The 19,172-nt window shown below is 45.5% G+C and overlaps 1 protein-coding gene across 3 annotated transcripts in view; it reads right to left on the bottom strand.

Moving 5' to 3' along the window:
- Positions 1-19,172, bottom strand: part of CDK5RAP2 (CDK5 regulatory subunit associated protein 2) — a 95,568-nt gene that overhangs the window by 50,155 nt on the left and 26,241 nt on the right. For all 3 annotated transcript variants that reach the window (XM_032233347.1, XM_032233350.1, XM_032233348.1), the window contains exons 13-18: positions 15,917-16,087; positions 13,405-13,578; positions 12,131-12,228; positions 7,909-8,036; positions 6,230-6,348; positions 4,041-4,169 (exon numbers count right to left, since the gene is read on the bottom strand). In XM_032233347.1, coding sequence (XP_032089238.1) covers positions 4,041-4,169; positions 6,230-6,348; positions 7,909-8,036; positions 12,131-12,228; positions 13,405-13,578; positions 15,917-16,087 — 819 coding nt within the window. The remainder of the gene's footprint in view (positions 1-4,040; positions 4,170-6,229; positions 6,349-7,908; positions 8,037-12,130; positions 12,229-13,404; positions 13,579-15,916; positions 16,088-19,172) is intronic.

Genomic DNA, 19,172 nt, shown 5'->3' with positions numbered 1-19,172 from the left:
TGCAGCGCTTCCTGGATCCCAGGAAATGTTCCATAAGGAAAATAGGAAAATAATGGGTGAGGGCACACATCCCTCCCGCCCCAGGCCAGGTGCCTCCCTCTGTTTCCCCATCAACTGGCAACCTCCTTAATGCCCAGGGTACCAAGAGACAGATGAGGTTGCACCCAGAGCCAGCACAAGTTCATCTGGCCTGCGCCCATGGTCCAGCTGTTTTATGCCCTGCATTTGCTGGAATCAGTCTCTCTCTCTCTCTCTCTCTCTCTCTCTCTCTTTCTTCTCTCCTTTCTTTTTATCCCTCTCTCTTTCCTTGCTCTCTTTCCCTCTGTCTCTTTCTTCTATCTCCTCTCTCTCCTCTTTCTCTCTCTCTCCTCTCTCCCTCTCCTTCTCCTTTCTCTCTCTCTCTCTCTCTCACACACACACACACATACACACTCACACACTCACAAAACTCAGGGTCTGCAAGCATTCCATTTTCCAGCTCTTTGAGTCAGAAGTCCGATTTAAGCACTCAAGATAGAAAATGTCATTGGTTTTTGATCCAGAAAAAAAATGACCCAACTTGTGCTCTTTTAAAAAAATTAAAAAATGGCAATCTGTATGCTTCCAATGGATTAACTGGGCATCACAAATTGTTGAGCCTTGCTGCATGGTTAAACATTTGCGACTACGTGAGCTTCATCCCTGGAAGCTTTCAAGAAGAGCCTGGGCTGCCATCTGTCAGAAATGGGGTAGGGTCTCCTGCTTGGCGGAGGGGGGGTTGGACTAGATGACCTGCAAGACCCCTTCCCACTCTGTGAATTCAACCTAGAAATAAGGAGAAATTTCCTGACAGTGAGAACAATCAACCCATGGAACAGAAGTTGCCTTCAGAAGTTGTGGGAGCTTCATCACTGGAGGCTTTCAAGAAGAGACTGGACAGCCATCTGTCAGAAATGGTATAGGTTCTCCTGCTTGGGTGGAGCGGGGTTGGACTAGATGACCTCCAAGGCCCCTTCCAACTCTGTGAATCAAAGTGAGAAGCAACTTGGAACGAAGGAGAAAATTCGTAACAGGGAGAATAATTAACCAGTGGAACGGCTTGCCTCTAGAAATTGTGGCTGCTCCATCACAGGAGGGTTTTATGAAAAGATTAGGCAGTCATTTGTCTGGACTAATATAGGATCAGTCCTGCTTGAACAGGGAGGTTGGACTAGAAGACCTCCAAGATCCCTTCCAACTGTTATTCTGTGATTCTTCACTGGTAGCTGCTGGACTTTCTTCTGAAGCGTTCAAGAATCTCCAAGATTGTTGGTGGCGCAGTACTGGAAGAAGGAAGAATTGCCTACTATTCAAGAATGGACGTTAAAAATAGTAAACTTAGGAGAGATGGCCAAAATCTCAGCATATTTGAAGGAGCATTCAGATGAGAAATACAAGTTGGAATGGAGAAGATGGATTGACTACATTCAAAATAAATATCGGACTAAAAAATTTCAATTAGCTTATGAATGAACAAGGAATGTTATAACTTATCTAAAGTTAGCTTAATAAAAGGGGAGTTAAAGTACAAGAGGGAGGGAGGATGCTATAGTTAGTTAGCTTATGTTAGTGTATGATTGTTAAATGTTTATACCCTGTATTTGCTCTGGGAAGTTGGGGGGAGGGAGGGTTGGAGGGGGGGAAGGGGAAATATTTGTAAAATTTATTAAAACTTTTCAATAAAAAAAGAACCTCCCAAATCCAAAGAAAGTGTGCGCACTGGATTAAGCCCTATTCTGGCCTTTACTTTAAAAGCCTTATCCTGGCTTGTACACACCCTAAAAGCTATCAAAACCAAAATTAACTTTGATAGGAGCCATGATCAAGGCTTAGCTTTAGCACTTATGCTTAACTTTACAGTTGATCTCCACTAAGATAAAAGGTTCCCTCGCACATCTGTGCTAGTCGTTCCGGACTCTAGGGGGCGCTGCTCATCTCCACTTCAAAGCCGAAGAGCCAGAGCTGTCCGAAGACGTCTCCGTGGTCATGTGGCCGGCATGACTCAACGCCAAAGGCGCACGGAACGCTGTTCCCTTCCCACCAAAGGTGGTTCCTATTTTTCTACTTGCATTTTTTTACCTGCTTTCGAACTGCTAGGTTGGCAGAAGCTGGGACAAGTCATGGGAGCTCACTCCATTACATGGCGCTAGGGTTTCAAACCGCTAAACTGCCGACCTTTCTGATCGACAAGCTCAGCGTCTTAGCCACTGAGCCACTGCCTCCCTTATTGATCTCCACTAATTCCCTCCAAAAAGGGATACATTTTTGCTTCTGGATTATCCACAGTTTCCTTTTCTAAAAGCCGGCGGGAATTTTCCAAAGTTGAATTTCAGAAAACTGCTGCCTATTTCTCTTAGGGGTCCCAGTTGACTTCTGAAGAAGTCTCCGGTCACACAATCTCGATCTGTTGTCAAAGTTGTCTGTCAAACCTTAAGCAATTTCAGTGTTAGTTTTAGGAGGATCAAGAAACCCATTTTGCATATAAAGATAGATCTGCTAAATGTTGGAAGTGTAATCAACCATCGGGTCCATACTATCATATGTGGTGGACCTGCCCAAAAGCTAAAAATTATTGAATGAAAATACATACTTGGCTGGAAAAAAATGATAAAGCAACACACAGACTTCAAACAAGAGACATTTTTTTGTTGAGCATCCTACCAGAAAATATGATAAAAAGACTATATATCTTGGTTTTACATATACTAACTGTTGCCAGAATTGTATCTGCAGAACAATGGAAGAAATCTGAGACTCCATGAGATGAGAATGTAATTAAGAAAATGCTAGAATGCGCAGAAATTGACAAGACTAACACTTATTCTTAAAGATAAACAAGAAACTGAATATTTTTTGACTTGTGATGTACTTAATCAATGGCTAGACAATAGAATAGAAGTTAGAAAGGAGGAGACGTAAAAAGAGAAGATGTTAATGTGGAGAGAATGTAAAGATGATGATGTTATGCATTATTGTTGGTTTTTAAATATTTCATTTATTTATTTACAAACATACAAAATACACACACACTTAGATGCACACTACATTTACACTATACAGTACGAACAGGAACTTCCTGTTCTTTCTAATAGCAATTACAATTCTCCCTAGGTTATTTCCCCTTCCAGTATGTGTGTGTGTGTGTGTGTGTGTGTGTGTGTGTGTGTATACTTTATTCAGCACAAATAAAAAAACCAACACAAATATAACAAAGGCAACAGTAAAAATATTGGGTTTCTGTCGTGATGGACTCTTGTGACAAGCCGATTGACAGATGATGGAAGCAATTAGCTTCCTCCCATAATTGGGGCTTACCAGGGGTTGTAAAAATCTTATATGTATGTATGTATGTATGTATGTATATATACACACACACACATACATACACACACACACACACACATGTATAGACAGAGAAAGGAAGCAGCATGCTTCCTCCCATATTTGGGCATACCAGCGGTTGTGACACAATACATACCTATTTCCCTGGCCTAGCTGATAAAGGAAGAGATCCTGTGGCTTAGTGGCTAATATAACTGCCTGATATGTAATATAGCCCAGGTTCGAATCCCAGTAAGGGTATGGCTAGCTGATGAGAGCTAAATAGCTTGAAATAGATGTATACTAGTCTCCCTTTATTTATTTATCAGCACAAATGCAACACATATATATATGTGTGTGTGTGTTAATTCTCCTTAACTACTATTTTTGGGCTTTATTGACTCCCTTCATTGATTCTTGTTTTCTTTCCTCCATCCACCTACATCATTTATCCCATATCTGGTAATATTCTGTTTCTTCTTCTCCCTGGATTTCTTGTTAGTTTGTCCATTTCGGCACAATCCATATTGTTGTTGTACTATTATATAGAGATATTATTAATATTATTGTTATGAATAACAACAAATACGTGGATTATGACTGTTCAAATAACTGTACCCAGATCACATGGTTTGATGGAAATAGAAAATAATATAAATAGAACAAATAAAACGGGGGGGGCGGAGAAACCCAAATCTCACCTCGCTTGTGTCTAAAGATTTCTGCTTCTCGTTTCCCGAAGGATCTGACGTGGAGAAATCAAACGGCTTCTTTTTCAGTTCTTGGATGACCCAGTGCATTTCCTTCACCACTCCAAGGACCTCGACAAACTGAAACCAATGAAGAGAAGCTCTGGAAGACCGTGGGAACTCTTACATCCTTCCAAAAAAGTTCCTTACGTTTACGTTTGAATGGAAGGTCCATGGCCAAAAAGCCAGGGGTGAAATTCAAAAATTTTTCCCTACCGGTTCTGTGGGCTGGTGGTCATGTGGCTGGATGGGCATGGCTTGGTGGTCATGTGACCGGGTGGGCAACAAGCAGGGAACTCAGAGTCACAGAGAGCTCAAAAACCAACGGTCACACTTTACACAAAAATGACATAAGAGCTGCACCACTGACTCACACAAAAACAGATGGACTTCACACACACACAAAAAAGCAATGCTGATTGTCACAGCTGATTGTCGGAACTTTTTTTTTAGCATTTTGCCCACAGTTTAAAAAAATATTGGAAAAGGGCTACCTGAGGTACCTACCTACAAATGGTGGGTTAACAAGCTAGTTATCAATTAGGTAGATTACTCCTTTCGTGCAGAGGGGAGTCTAAGAAGTTGGGACACTTAATTCCCATCCAAGCAAAGATGAGATAGACTCCGTGTTTGGGCTCTTCTAGAATCTAGAATCTGACGCTCCTTGTGATCCCTCTCAAGTCTTGCAGAACTGGGTGGTTGGTTCCTGAAGGTGATTTAAGATTTGCCACTCTAGATATCTCCCACATCTGGATTCTTTGTGATTTCCTTGTAGGCATAAAGCAACACCCACAGGAATGGAACAACTTGCCAGGGCCAACTTGCCATGGCCAATTCACCACGATCAACTCATCATGGCCAGTCCGCCATAGTCAACCCACTACAGCCAACTCATCATGGCCAACTTGTCATGGTCAACTCATCATGGCCAACTTGTCATGGTCAACTCATCATGGCCAACTCACCACGGTCAACTCATCATGGTCAACTTGCCAGGGTCAACTCATCATGGCCAACTCACCATAGTCAACCCACTACAGCCAACTCACTATGGCCAACTCACCATGGCCAACTGAAAGGGCCAACTCATCATGGCCAACTTGCCACGACCAACTCATCATGGCCAACTCACTCACCGTGGGACAATTCGCCACATTTCATTCTATCTCTTTTTTTTTTACACCCTTCTTTTAATGATTTCATTCTGCTATTTCTTGGTAACTCTTGTCCTGTGACGAATTGTCCTGCAGCAAGTTGGCCATGGTGAGTTGTCTCACTGCGAGTTGGACGTGGCCAGTTGGCTGTAGTTGAGTTGGCCAGGGTGAGTTATCTCAAGCGAGTCGGACATGGCAAGTTGGCCGAAAGCAAGTTGGCTGTGGCGAGTTCACCCTGGTGAGTTGCCCCACAGCGAGTCGAACATGGCAAGTTGGGCATAGCAAGTTGACTATGGCGAGTTGGCCCTGGTGAGTTGGCTGTGGCAAATTGTCATAGACCCGCACTCATAATGCGGCCCCAGAAATGGCTACTCCAAAAGTAAGACATAGTGATGTGTTGTGGCCCGGCAGGAGCCGTTGGAGCTGCCGATGGACTATGATAGCGAGGAACCCTATGAGTCGGCTATGGAAGATGTGGAGGACCCTGGGCAGGGTTCAGACTCAGAGCAGGGACCAGAGAGGCTGGTTGGCCACCAGGAAGCGCCTGAGGCATGGAGCAGTGGGGAAGATCAAAGGAAGTTTATCCCTGACGCCAGGCAATGAAGGGCGGAGAAACGGAGGCAGCAGTTACGGAGACAGACTCATAAGAGATAATCAAGCCCAGGTGGTTGTGGCTTGGCTCCTCCCAAGAGAGTATATAAGAAGAGACTTTGGGAGGAGTCCTTTTGCAGGACACAACCGTTCATAACAAGCTGGAGAAGCTCTTGTTTATATTGTATCTCTTGTCTGTGGGAGTCTGGGTTGCTGCCAATGTCTTGCCTGTGAGTCGTGTTTGGGCTTTCAGCCAACAGGATTGTAATTGCTGTGAATAAAGCGTGGCTAACAGTAAGCCTGTGTCGGCGTTAATCACCGGACAGAGGGGGGTCAGAACAGTGATGTTAATGAGCTTTCTGGTAGAGATGGATATAGAAGACGGAAGCCAAATACCTTCTTTTTAAGCTCTTCCATAGACAGCTGGTCTACTGGGCAGTCCAAGCGATAATCCTGATCCCGTAAGCAAATGCTCATGTACGACGTCTGATTGCTCCAAGATATAAGGGTGTCTTCTAGGGAAAAAAGATTGTGGGGGGGAGGACACCTAGCATTTATTTCGGAATCTACACACTACGAGGTGGAATATACTACAGAGAGCCCTTGGCTTACAAATGTTCCATTAGCCAAGTTATAATGGCACTAAAAAAAAGTGACTTATGACCTGGTTTCAATTTATGACTGTCGCAGCATCCTCGTGGTCACATGATCAAAATTCAGATGCTTGGCAACTGTTATGTATTTATGAGTTGTACTGTCCCAGGTCATGTGATCAAGAACTACTTCTATCTGTCTACGTCTAACTGTCTATCTTTTTCTGTCTGTCTGTTTCTGACTGTCTGTCTATCTCCATCCATCCATCCATCCATCTATCTGTCTATTTCTATCCACCCATCCATCCATCCGTCTATTTCTATCCACCCATCCATCTGTCTATTTCTATCCACCCATCCATCCGTCTATTTCTATCCACCCACCCACCTATCCATCCATCCATCCAACTGTCTATTTCTATCCACCCATCCACCCACCCATCCATCCATCTATCTGGCTATTACTATCCACCCATCCATCTATTTCTATCCACCCATCCACCCACTCACCCATCCATCTATCTGGCTATTTCTATCCACCCATCCACCCATTCACCCACCCATCCATCCATCCATCTATTTCTATCCACCCATCCACCCATCCATCCGTCTATTTTTATCCACCCACCCACCCACCTATCCATCCATCCATCTATCTGTCTATTTCTATCCAACCGTCCACCCACCCACCCACCCACCCATCCATCCACCTATTTATCTATCATCTGTCTATCCATCTATCTGCCTATATCTGTCTATCTATTTATCTGAGAGGACGCAGTGGCTAAGTGGCTCAATGGCTGCTAAGCTTGTCGATCAGAAAGGTCGGCAGTTCGGCGGTTTGAATCCCTAGCACCGTGTAACAGAGTGAGCACCCATTACTTGTCCCAGTTTCTGCCAACCTAGCACTTCGAAAGCACATAAAAATGCAAGTAGAAAAATAGGGACCACCTTTGGTGGGAAGATAACAGCTCGCCATGTACCTTCGGCGTTTACTCCTAAGGTAGCCATTCAAGGCTACCTAAGATGGAGCCATGAATGTGAGAATAGATGTTACCCTAAGATAGAACCATGAATGTGAGAATGGATGCTACCTAAGATGGAGCCATGAATGTGAGAATGGATGCTACCTAAGATGGAGCCATGAATGTGAGAATGGATGTTACCTAAGATGGAGCCATTAATGTGAGAATAGATGCTACCTAAGATGGAGCCATTAATGTGAGAATAGATGTTACCCTAAGATAGAACCATGAATGTGAGAATGGATGCTACCTAAGATGGAGCCATTAATGTGAGAATAGATGTTACCCTAAGATAGAACCATGAATGTGAGAATGGATGCTACCTAAGATGGAGCCATGAATGTGAGAATGGATGCTACCAAGCCCTGAAGACTGGTAGTCCTATGTAGTCCTTTCTCCTTGAACCTATCTATACTCTCCGGAGAGCCAGGGTTATTTTGCCACCTATTCTGCTCACCTTCCTTCCTGTTATCCCGGATTTGCTCTTCCAATGTTCTCCGCAAATTCCAGGTCTCCAAGATACCTTCTTCCAGTTGCTTCCGCAGGGCCAAGATAGTGTTTAGCTCCTCCTGCAGATTATTTATGCTAATTTAAAAGAAAAAGAAGAATTTTTAACCGAAGACCAAAGGAGAGCCAAGCTCATGAAACATTTTTTTTTGGGGGGGGGGGAACTGTGCTCTGGACCTCTGGAGTCTTTTGTTCAGACATAAAAGATCTCCTTCAAAAGGAGAAAAAATGAAGCCGCTTTTAAAGCCTCTTGAAAGGACAGGATAAACAGATCTTTAGAGAAGATCAAAATAAAAGTTAAAAACAAAAAGCGTCGCTTGTCCCCAATGGTGGTGTCATCTTTCAAACTTTCATGGCATCCTTGAACTTCAAACTTTCCCCCAGCAAGAAAAAAACATGACACAAACTTGTCTGGAATGTCTAAAACCTTCGGAGAGGTCTAACGTATCTTTCGGAGTATAAGACGTCCGTTCCCCCCTACACACAAAAAAGAGGGTGAAAATCTGGGTGGGTCTTATACTCCAAATATAGCCCCACCCACCCGGTTCGCGCGTCACATTTTTAGGTGATTTCAGGCGATGGGGAATCTCACTTCCACTCCGATTTTGATAATGAGGTTTTTTTTCCATGTAAAACAAACCCTATCACCCAACGCGTATTTAACTGGAGGGGGTGGGGTAGGGTGGGGTATGATTTTCATGGGGGCAGTAGAGGGACTTGGCACTGAAGGCTCCACTCCCAAGACGCAGGGATGAAATCCAGCAGTTTGTGACAAGTTCTGGAGAACCGGTAGCGGAAATTTTGAGTAGTTCGGAGAAACAGCAAATGTCACCTCTGGCTGGCCCCAGAGTGAGGTGGGAATGGGGATTTTGCGGAATCCTTCTCCTGGAGTAGGGTGGGAATGGGGATTTTGCAGGGAGGAAATGAAGAGCCGAGGTGGCGCAGTGGTTAAATGCAGCACTGCAGGCTACTTCAGCTGGCTGCAGTTCTGCAGTTCGGCTGTTCAAATCTCACCGGCTCAGGGTTGACTCAGCCTTCCATCCTTCCAAGGTGGGTAAAATGAGGACCCAGATTGTTGTTGGGGGCAATATGCTGACTCTGTAAACTTCTTAGAGAGGGCTGAAAGCCCTATGAAGCGGTATATAAGTCTAAGTGCTATTGCTATTGCTAAGATTTTACAGTATTCTTTTCCTGGTGTGGGGTGGGAATGAAGATTTTACAGTATCCTTCCCCTGGAGTGGGGTGGAAATGGAGATTTTGCAGTATCCTTTCCCTGGAGTAGGGAGGAAATGGAGATTTTGCAGTATCCTTTCCCTGGAGTGGGATGGAAATTGAGATTTTACAGTATTCTTTCCCTGGTGTGGGGTGGAAATTGAGATTTTGCAGTATCCTTTCCCTGGAGTGGGGTGGAAATGGAGATTTTGCAGTATCCTTTCCCTGGAGTGGGGTGGAAATGGAGATTTTGCAGTATCCTTTCCCTGGAGTAGGGAGGAAATTGAGATTTTGCAGTATCCTTTCCCTGGAGTGGGGTGGAAATTGAGATTTTACAGTATCCTTTCCCTGGAGTAGGGACGAAATGGAGATTTTTCAGTATCCTTTCCCTGGAGTGGGGTGGAAATGGAGATTTTACAGTATCCTTCCCCTTCCACGCCCACCAAGCCACGTCACAGCCACAAAGCCACAACCACAGAACTGGTAGTAAGAAAATTTGAATTTCACTACTGCCAAGACACCACGTCTTCGTACCTATAACCCTGAAGTCTCTATCAGGCCTTGCTGCGTTTTATCCCATTTTACGGCATTTTCTCCCCCACGGTTGTTAAGCAGAATGCCACTATTAAGCAAATCATCCAGTCATTAAGTGAATCTGCTCGCCGGAAGCTGGATGGGAAGTTTATTAACGGTGACCCCATGACCCTGAGGCACCGCAACCGGCATGGATACATGCCAGTTGCACGTGGACAGATTTTGATCATGTGATGTTACAACAGGTGTGTGAAAATCGGTCCCTCTTTTTTTTCCAGTGCTGTTGTAACTTCGGTCACTTCAATGAGCCGACATATGTCGAGGACTGCCTGTGTACCAAATAAGCTTTGCAGCTGCATGAGAATTTGTTCACCTCGCCTTGGAAGGCGGATTTGCCAATTGCAGTGAGAAATTTAGGCTGGCAGGCAAACCTCTGAACATTGTTTCAAGCAAAGGAGACATGAAAAGCTGAAGGGTTTGGCCAGCCCTTCTTCAGACACAATGAGGAAACAAAACAGAAAACAGCAACCTGGATGCCTTTCAACTAAAGTTCCTTCATCCAGGGAAGATTTAAAAAGGAAGGAAGGAAGGAAGGAAGGAAGGAAGGAAGGAGGGAGGGAGGGAGGGAGGGAGGGAGGGAGGGAGGAAGGAAGGAAGGAAGGAAGGAAGGAAGGAAGGAAGGAAGGAAGGAAGGAAGGGGAACTAAAGGATAGGACTTTTTAATACTATTAAATGCTCTGTTCAAAAACAAACAAAAAAACACAAAGGCAATTTTTCAAAGTCGGCTCCCTGATTCCTCATGAAATAACCTTCCTCACCTCTTTTTATTTTTGAAAGGAGCCAATGGTTGTTTGAAGGAAAAGGAGGGAGGGAGGGAGGAAAATAGGGAGCGAGAGGGAGGGAGGGAGGGAGGTAGAAGGTATAAAAGGAAGGAGAGAGATAGAAGGGGAAGGAAGGGAGGGGGAGAAGGGAAGGAATAGGGAGGGAGGGAAAATGGGGAGGGGGGAAGGAAAGAAGGAAGGAAGGAAAGAAGGAAGGAAGGAAAAATAGGCAGAGGAGGGGGGGAGGAAATAGAAAGTATGAAAGGAAGGAAAGATATAAATGGGGAAGGGAAGGAGGGAGGGAGGGAGGGAGGAAGGAAGGAAGGAAGGAAGGAAGGAAAAATAGGGAGAGAAGGTATGAAAGGAAGGAAAGAGATAAAAGGGGGGGAGGAAGGAAGGAAGGAAGGAAGGAAGGGAGGGAGGGAGGAAGGAAGGAAGGAAAGGGGGGAGGAAGAAGGAAAGAAAAAATCAGGAGGGAGGAGGGAAGGCAGATCTCAGAATTAAGCCCTGCTTGGAAAAGGAATAAATGCATAAATGCCAGAAGGCTGCACCTTCATTTCCTTAATGAAGGGCATTACTTGATTAAAGGTGACACAGCTGGGATTCAGTACTTGGCAGGAGGGATGCTTGGGGGGAGGGGGGAAGCTGGATCCAAGATTTAGCCCCCCCCTTGAGGCACCTCCCGTCCTCCGCAAAGGACCAAGAAGGAATCTCTGAACTGCTGCCCCCCTTAAGCTCAGGACCACATTGAGGACCGTTATGATTTTCATTCAGTGACCTCAACAACACTGAAGGCAAAAGGTACGTCTCTGCCCTCCTCCTCTTCCTCCTTCTCTTCCTTCTCCTCCTCCTACCCTTCCCCTTCTCTCCTCCTCTACCTCCCTCTTCCCCTTCCTCTCCTTCTCTTCTTCCCCTTTTCCTTTTCCTCCTCCCTTTCTCCTCTCCCTCCTCTTCCCCTTCCCCTTATCCTCCTCCTCCTCCTCCTCTTCCTCTTTTCCTTTTCTCCTCCTCTTCCTCCTTCTCCTTTTCCTCCTCTTCCTCTTTCACCTCCTCCTCCCCTTCTCCTTCTCTCCTCCCTCTACCTCCCTCTTCCCCTTCTCCTCCTTCTCTTCTTCCCCTTTTCTTTTTCCTCCTCCTCCTCCTGGTTCTCCTTTATAATTTTAATTTGCAGCCTTTCTACATTCATCGATCTATTTCTTGTAACAAGGGGTTGTTTCTGAACAGAGAAATAAAAAGCAGAAGCAGCTCCTTCTCCTCCTCCTCTCCTTCCCATTCTCTTCCTCTTCCTCCTCCTCTCCCTCCTCTTCCCCATCCCACTCTGGTCCACCCCTTCTTCCCCCACCTAAAGGCCAAATGGATATGTTTGGAAACCTCAACACTTCCATTCATGATCCCAAGGAGACATTTCGGCACAAACACCAGGATCTCCACCAAGTTTGGGGAGGATGTCGTGCAAATGAGGTTAGCCGAGGAATTTCATCTCCTTTTCCAGCTGTTGTTTGTGTAACTGCGGCTTTGTGTAGGAGTTTGTGTGCTGCCACCCCCAAAGGGCTCTGGGACCACTTGTTAACTTTGAGGCATAGTAGTAGACATACTACTACTCACCCGTCGGCATCTTTCAGAGATCTGATCAAAGACGCAAAAATGGTGTGCTCTTTTCGGAGAGTTTCAAGCATCTCGGAGTATTCGGATTCCTTGATCCTCTGAAAAGAAAAAGTAGCCTGTTTATCTTAAGCAAAACAAGTGGTGCGGTGGCCTAGAGGGGGAGCCCTCGCCTCAAAAACAGAGGGCTGGGAGTTCGATCCCAGGTAGAGGCAGGTATTTCTCTCTCTGGGCACAATGAGAATTTATCGGCTGAACAAAACTCCTCATTGGCAACAAGAAAAGCATCTGGCCAGTAATCATTCAGTTGCCCAGACTCTGCCCCACAAGGGATTATGGGGTTGTTAAATGAAGATGACGACGATGATGATGATTTTGTTATCCAACTAGGGAGTGGTGCAGTGGCCTAGTGGTGGAGCTCCTACCTCCCAATCAGGAGGCTGTGAGTTCAATCCTAGGTAGAGGCAGATAGTTCTCTCTCTGGGCACAATGAGAATATATCTGCTGCGAACTCTGCATTGGAGACAGGAAGGGCATTTGGCCAGTAAATTCTCAGTTCCATTCAGTTGCCCAGACTCCACACCACAAGGGATTATGGGGTTATTAAACAAAGATGACGATGATTTCATTATCCAACTGGGGAGAGGTGCGGTGGCCTAGAGGTGGCGGTCTCGTCTCACCATCCGGAGGCTGTGAGTTGGATCCTAGATTTCTTTCTCTGCCACTCACATCCATCCACTCCCATCCATCCACCCATCTGGAATCCTGACAATTATTCTATTTGTGACTAGCCTTGTTTCCCTGAAAATAAGGCCTCCCTGGATAATAAGCCCAATCGGGCTTTTGAGCGCATGTGCTACAATAAGCCCTCCCCCGAAAATAAGCCCTCCTCAAAAATATTGCAACACAGCAGCAGCCATGAGGTGACCACGCTCTCCGCCTCCTGCACCTCAAAATAATAAGACCTCCCCGAAAACAAGGCCAAGTGCTTATTTCGGGGGTCAAAAGAAAATAAGACTGAAAATAAGATTGAACTCACAGCCTCCTGATTGTGAGGAGTAGAGCTCCATCACTAGGCCACCGCACCACTCCCTAGTTGGATAACAAAATCATCATCATCATCGTCATCTTCATTTAACCACCCCATAATCCCTTGTGGGGCAGAGTCTGGCAACTTTAAAACAGCCTTTAAATGCATTGTATGGCACAGATTTCCCAGGAATTTTTTTAAAAATATATAATTGGGAGAAGGTTCAGTCAAACAGAGCAGGTTTTACCTCTAATTCGTGCATCATTTTGGTCACCAGCTGCTCGGATTGGGCTGCGCATTTCTCTTCGATCAAGGCTTCGTTCTGTCTCTCAAGACTCTCTTTATTTTTCTCCAGGTTTTGGAATTTAGTCGACCATTCCTGCAGCCTCAAATCTTTCTCTCTAATGACCCCGTCAAGAGTCTGTGTATAAAAAAACACACAGACATACAAACACAAAAACACACAACAAAACAGACAAAGCGTTGCTTGTCGTTAGCAGGCAAATCGCTAGGAAGTGAGGCGTTTTCTTTGTTGTTCTGTTTTGAAAAGACCAAAAACATTGATGTCAATCGTTGGCGCGCCCTTACAGTTCCAGCAAAGGAACCTTGAGAAATTGGCTGTGCAATTTTCTTTAAAAGCCGCGGGCCGTTCAAGGAAATCAGGAAGTCTTGAGTTAACGAGGGAGGAAAGTCAGAAATAGCAGAATATCAGAGTTGGAAGGGACCTTGGAGGTCTTCTAGTCCAACCCCCTGCTCAATCAGGAGACTCTATGACAGCGAACCTTTTTCACCCCGGGTGCCTTAAAGCCTCATAATTCTCCAGTATTTGAGAGGCTGCCACAAAGAGGAGGGGGTCAACTGATTCTTCAAAGCACCTTAAGGCAGGACAAGCAACAATGGATGGAAACTAATCAAGGAGAGAAGCAACCTGGAATTAAGGAGAAACTTCCTACAAGTGAGGACAATTAACCAGTGGAACACCTTGCCACCAGAAGGTGTGGGGGCTCCATCACTGGAGGTTTTTAAGAAGAGACTGGACAGCCCACTTGTCTGAAACGGTATAGGATCTCCTGCTTGAGCAGGGGGTTGGACCAGATAACCTCCAAGGTGTCTTCTAACTCTATTCTGATTGAAGTTAAAGATTAATTGTTCCTCCTTAATTCCAGGTTGCTTCTCTCCTTGATTAATTTCCATCCATTGCTTCTTATCCTGCCTTCTGGTGCTTTGGAGAATAGGTTGTCCTCCTCGTCTTTGTGGCAACCCCTCAAATTTAGAATTTAGAATTTATTAGAATTTGTAGGCCGCCCTTTTCCCTGAGGGGACTCAGGGCGGCTCACACAAAAACTGGGAAGGGGAAATACAGACATTAGGACAAACAAGTAATAAAATAGCAAGCAACATACATTCATCATTCGGGAGGGGTAACTATCCTATCCCCAGGCCTGACGGGCGAGCCAGTTCTTCAAGGCTATGCGGAAGGCTTGGACGGTGGAGAGGGTACGAATCTCCACGGGGAGCTCGTTCCAAAGGGTCGGGGCTACTGCTGAGAAGGCCCTCCTCCTTGTAGTTGCCAGCCGACATTGGCTGGCCGATGGAATACGGAGGAGGCCTAATCTATGGGATCTTATCGGTCGCAGGGATGTAATTGGCAGAAGGCGGTCTCTCAAGTATCCAGATCCACTGCCATGTAGGGCTTTATGGGTGATTAATAGCACCTTGAAGCGCATCCGGAGATCAACAGGTAGCCAGCGCAGCTCGCGGAGGATAGGTGTAATGCGGGTGAATCGGGGTGCACCCGCGATCACTCGCGCGGCTGCATTCTGCACTAGCTGAAGTCGCCGGATGCTCCTCAAGGGCAGCCCCATGTAGAGCACATTGCAGTATTCCAGCCTAGAGGTCACAAGGGCCCGAGTGACTGTTGTGAGAGCCTCCCGATTCAGGTAGGGTCGCAACTGGCGCACCAGGCGAACCTGGGCGAATGCCCCCCTGGTCACAGCCGTCAAGTGGTGGTCAAATGACAGCTGTGGATCCAGGAGGACTCCCAAGTTGCGAACCCTCTCTGAGGGGTATAAAATTTGACCCCCCAGCCTGAGTGGTGGAATAGTAGCCAAATCTTTGGGAGGGAAACACAACAGCCACTCGGTCTTTTCTGGGTTGAGCACAAGCTTGTTAACCCTCATCCAGTCCATAACGGCCTCAAGGCCCCGGCTCATCACGTCTACCGCTTCATTGAGTTGGCACGGGGCGGACAGATACAATAAAATATTGGAAGATGTTATCCTGTCACCCCTAGTCCTTGTTTCATTAAACTAAAAGGTAAAGGTTCCCCTTGCACATCTGTGCTAGTCCTTCCTGACTCTAGGGGGCGGTGCTCATCTCCATTTCAAAGCCAAAGAGCCAGAGCTGTCCAAAGACGTCTCTGTGGTCATGTGGCCGGCATGACTCAATGCCCAAGGCGCACGGAACACGATTACCTTCCCACCAAAGGTGGTCCCTATTTTTCTACTTGTGTGCTTTCCAACTGTTAGGTTGGAAGAAGCTGGGACAAGTAATGGCAGCTCACTCCGTTACGTGGCGGTGGGTATTCGAGCCGCCAAACTGCCGACCTTTCTGATCGACAAGCTCAGCGTCTTAGCCACAGCGTTCCCCTTTCGTTAAATGACACCCATCCATTTCCTGACACCGTTCTTCATAAACCATCAAACCATGAGGCTCTGCCTCTTTAACAACATCCGGACTTTCCCACCAAAACTCCTTACCTGGAGCAGCTCATCTTTCTGCGCAACGCCGTCCGTCAGGCGCGCGATGACCAACTCTTGGTTCTGCAACCTTTGGTCCTCCTCGCCTAAGAGGACCTGGTAATGCAACTCGATCGCCTTTTCCTTCTCAGCCAACTCATTTTGAGTTTTTTCCAACTGGTTGCGAAGGTCCTGGCCGGGGAGAAGGAGACCAAGAAAGCACAGGGGGTGTTATTGGGAGAGATCAAGATGCGGTTGTGACCTAGGCTTCCCCAGCAGCACGAAGCCGATAAACCCCTTTTATTTAATTTGCTGTGAATTCTGCTCATTCAAGGGAGGATTTACAGTCACAGACCTTATCTGGCTTGGAGAGCTGCCATGCCAAGATCTGCAAAACTTGGCAAGAAGTCTCGGAGAGTCACGAGCCAATTAAGTGAAGTAATTGTCTCCTGCAAACTCCCCTTTTGCTCCTCTTTTATTTCCTCTGGGAGGGGCCATTCACCGTCCACCTATGGCCTTACTCCCAAGTCAGCCCTTGTTCTTTAGCTGCTCCCTTCGTCTGGCAACTCTGCACAAGCGCACACTGGGAACAGGCTCCAGCTGTTCTTCTGCCTCACTGATGTCTGACTCTGAAGGCAGCTGATAACTGGCATATGGCCCTGACCCCCTCTCTGCCTCTGATGCAGAGCCCTCATCCGCGCCTTCCCCAGACTCCAGGACTGGCCGATCTTCCTCCCCAACCTCCTCACTTTCTGACTCTACTGCCAGCTCCACAAGCCACTGTTTTGCCATGCTTCACAAAAAAGCCACATGAGAATCAAGAGATGGACCCTTCCCTCTTTTACCTCAGAGTTGAATACAGGTAGTTGCTCAACTTACAACAGTTACAGCAACAATGAAAAAATTGGGACTTGGGATGGTTTTTCACACTTTACAACCATTGTAGCATCCCCACAATGAAAATTCAGGTGCTTGGTTGCAAAACTCATCGTTATGCCGGTGGTAGTGATCCTCTTTTAGCGACCTTCCGACAAGCAAAGTCAACGGAGAAGCCTGGATTCGCTTAACAACCGTGTCGTTGATTTAATGAATGCAGTGATTTGCTTTTGCCCAGGTTCGCCTGGTGCACCAGTTGCGGCCCTACCTGGACCGGGAGGCACTTCAAATGGTCACTCATACCCTCGTCACCTCCAGGCTTGATTACTGCAATGCGCTCTACATGGGGCTGCCCCTGAAGAGTGTTCGGAGACTACAGTTGGTCCAGAATGCAGCCACGCGAGCGATATCAGGTGTACCTAGATACACCCATGTTACACCTATCCTCCGCGAGCTGCACTAGCTTCCCATTGGTCTCCGGACACGCTTCAAGGTGCTGGTTGTCACCTTTAAAGCCCTACATGGCCTAGGATCTGGATATCTGCGGGACCGCCTCCTGCCACATACCTCCCAATGACCTATAAGATCTCACAGGCTGGGCCTCCTCCGGGTGCCGTCAACCGGGCAATGCCGGCTGACCACCACTCGGAGGAGGTCTTTCTCTGTAGCTGCCCCGGCCCTGTGGAATGATCTTCTCGCAGAGATCCGGACCCTTCCAACTCTCTCGGCCTTCCGAAAAGCCACTTAAAACCTGGCTGTTCCGGCAGGCCTGGGGCCCAGCCCCATCTAGGACTGAGTGTATGGTGTGTTGCTTTTAAATCTATCTTTTCTTTTTCCTATATTTTAGTTTTTATTTTATTCTTGTATTTGTAATCCGGCAGGAGTCCTACGGGATTGGGCGGCATATAAAATTTATTAAATTCAAATTCAAATTAATAACTGTGGCAAGAAAGGCCGTTAAGATGGGGCAAAATTCACTTAACAGCCATCTTGCTTAGCAACATAAATTTTGTATTAGAAAATGAAATACATTAACACTGCTCATGATATACAGCTAAATAAAATAACATCTATTAATTGTGGATAACCAATTAGGTAAAAAGCTTGTTACATTAAAACTGAATTTGATTATATATGCCACCTATAAAAATTAGAACAACAAATGGAAAATGAAATGATAAATTTGGTGTATTTTTCTGAAAGGGCAAAAAAATGATCTTGTACTATGTGTTAAGTAAAATTTAAATTTAAGATGGAAAATTTAAATTTAAGAAAATAATAGGGGTGAAATTGGAATGCCAATGCAATGTAAAACAAATTATATATAAGAGAGAATGTAAAAGGGGGAAAAACACTTAGTTTGTAAAAAGAATTTAAAATTCGTAACAATTTTTTTTTTAAAAAAAGCTATTGGGAAAAAAATATTTGGGTTCAATTGTAGTCGTAAGTTCCCTTTATTTTTAAATTTAAATATTTAAATATTTTTACATTTAAACGGGACAAATTTAGTCCGATGATTTCCCAGCGTAGGCAATTAAAAGATCTTTACGGTAAAGACGAAACGGGACACGCAAGAAATGATTATTTTGGGGGTAGGAACTGGACTGCAGCTAAATCTCTCATTATTATTATTTTTTTCTATTTATACATCCTGTATATTTGAAAACATCTCTTTATTTCCCTGTTCAGTTTGTAAATATTTCTGTTTGGAGCTGCCTGATCTCATTTGAAAATCTGTACCAGCTTCTGGCTGCCTGGAGATTTCGTAATAGGTGTGAAATCTGCTTAAGAGCCCTGAGATGTAACAAGCGCAGTAGGAAAAAAAAAATTAAAAAATCATCGTCCGCCCATCGCTCAAATGTAGCTCTAGAGAATTGCAGTTCTGGGTCAAATCTTGCAAAACTTCTCCCCAGAGTGAAAATATTTTTGCACATTAAGGCAGGCCAACAACAAGTGGGGTTTTTTTTAAGATAAACCCCCAGCCAGATGCTCAGAAGTTATTCCAGTTTAAAAAAAAAAAAAGATATAACTTTTAAGGCTGCCCTGAAAAAAATGGGAAAGAATTCAGTAGAGAAACAGAATTTATAAACTGGTGGTCCTGTGGCACCGAATGCATCTGCGATAAAACCCATTCCTTAAAAAAGAAAGTTGACCCGATGCTGTTCTCTTAGGCTATTATTGAAGGTGGGGCCTTCTCTGTGCAGGGAATCCTCGACTTACGACCACAACTCAGCCTGGAATTTAGGTTGCTAAGTGAGACATTTGTTACGTGGGTTTTGCCCCATGGGGGTGGCTTTTCTTGCCACGCTTGTTATGCGAATCACTATTAAGTGAGGGTCACAGTTGTTAAGTGAATGGCTGTGGACATTCCTTGGGGTGCAGCGATAGTCATAAATTTGAA

This window comes from Thamnophis elegans, chromosome 16 (genome assembly GCF_009769535.1).
Source record: "Thamnophis elegans isolate rThaEle1 chromosome 16, rThaEle1.pri, whole genome shotgun sequence".
Lineage (NCBI taxonomy): Eukaryota > Metazoa > Chordata > Lepidosauria > Squamata > Colubridae > Thamnophis > Thamnophis elegans.
The sequence above is the reverse complement of the archived record's forward strand: the minus strand, read 5'-3'. Positions and strand labels throughout refer to the sequence as shown.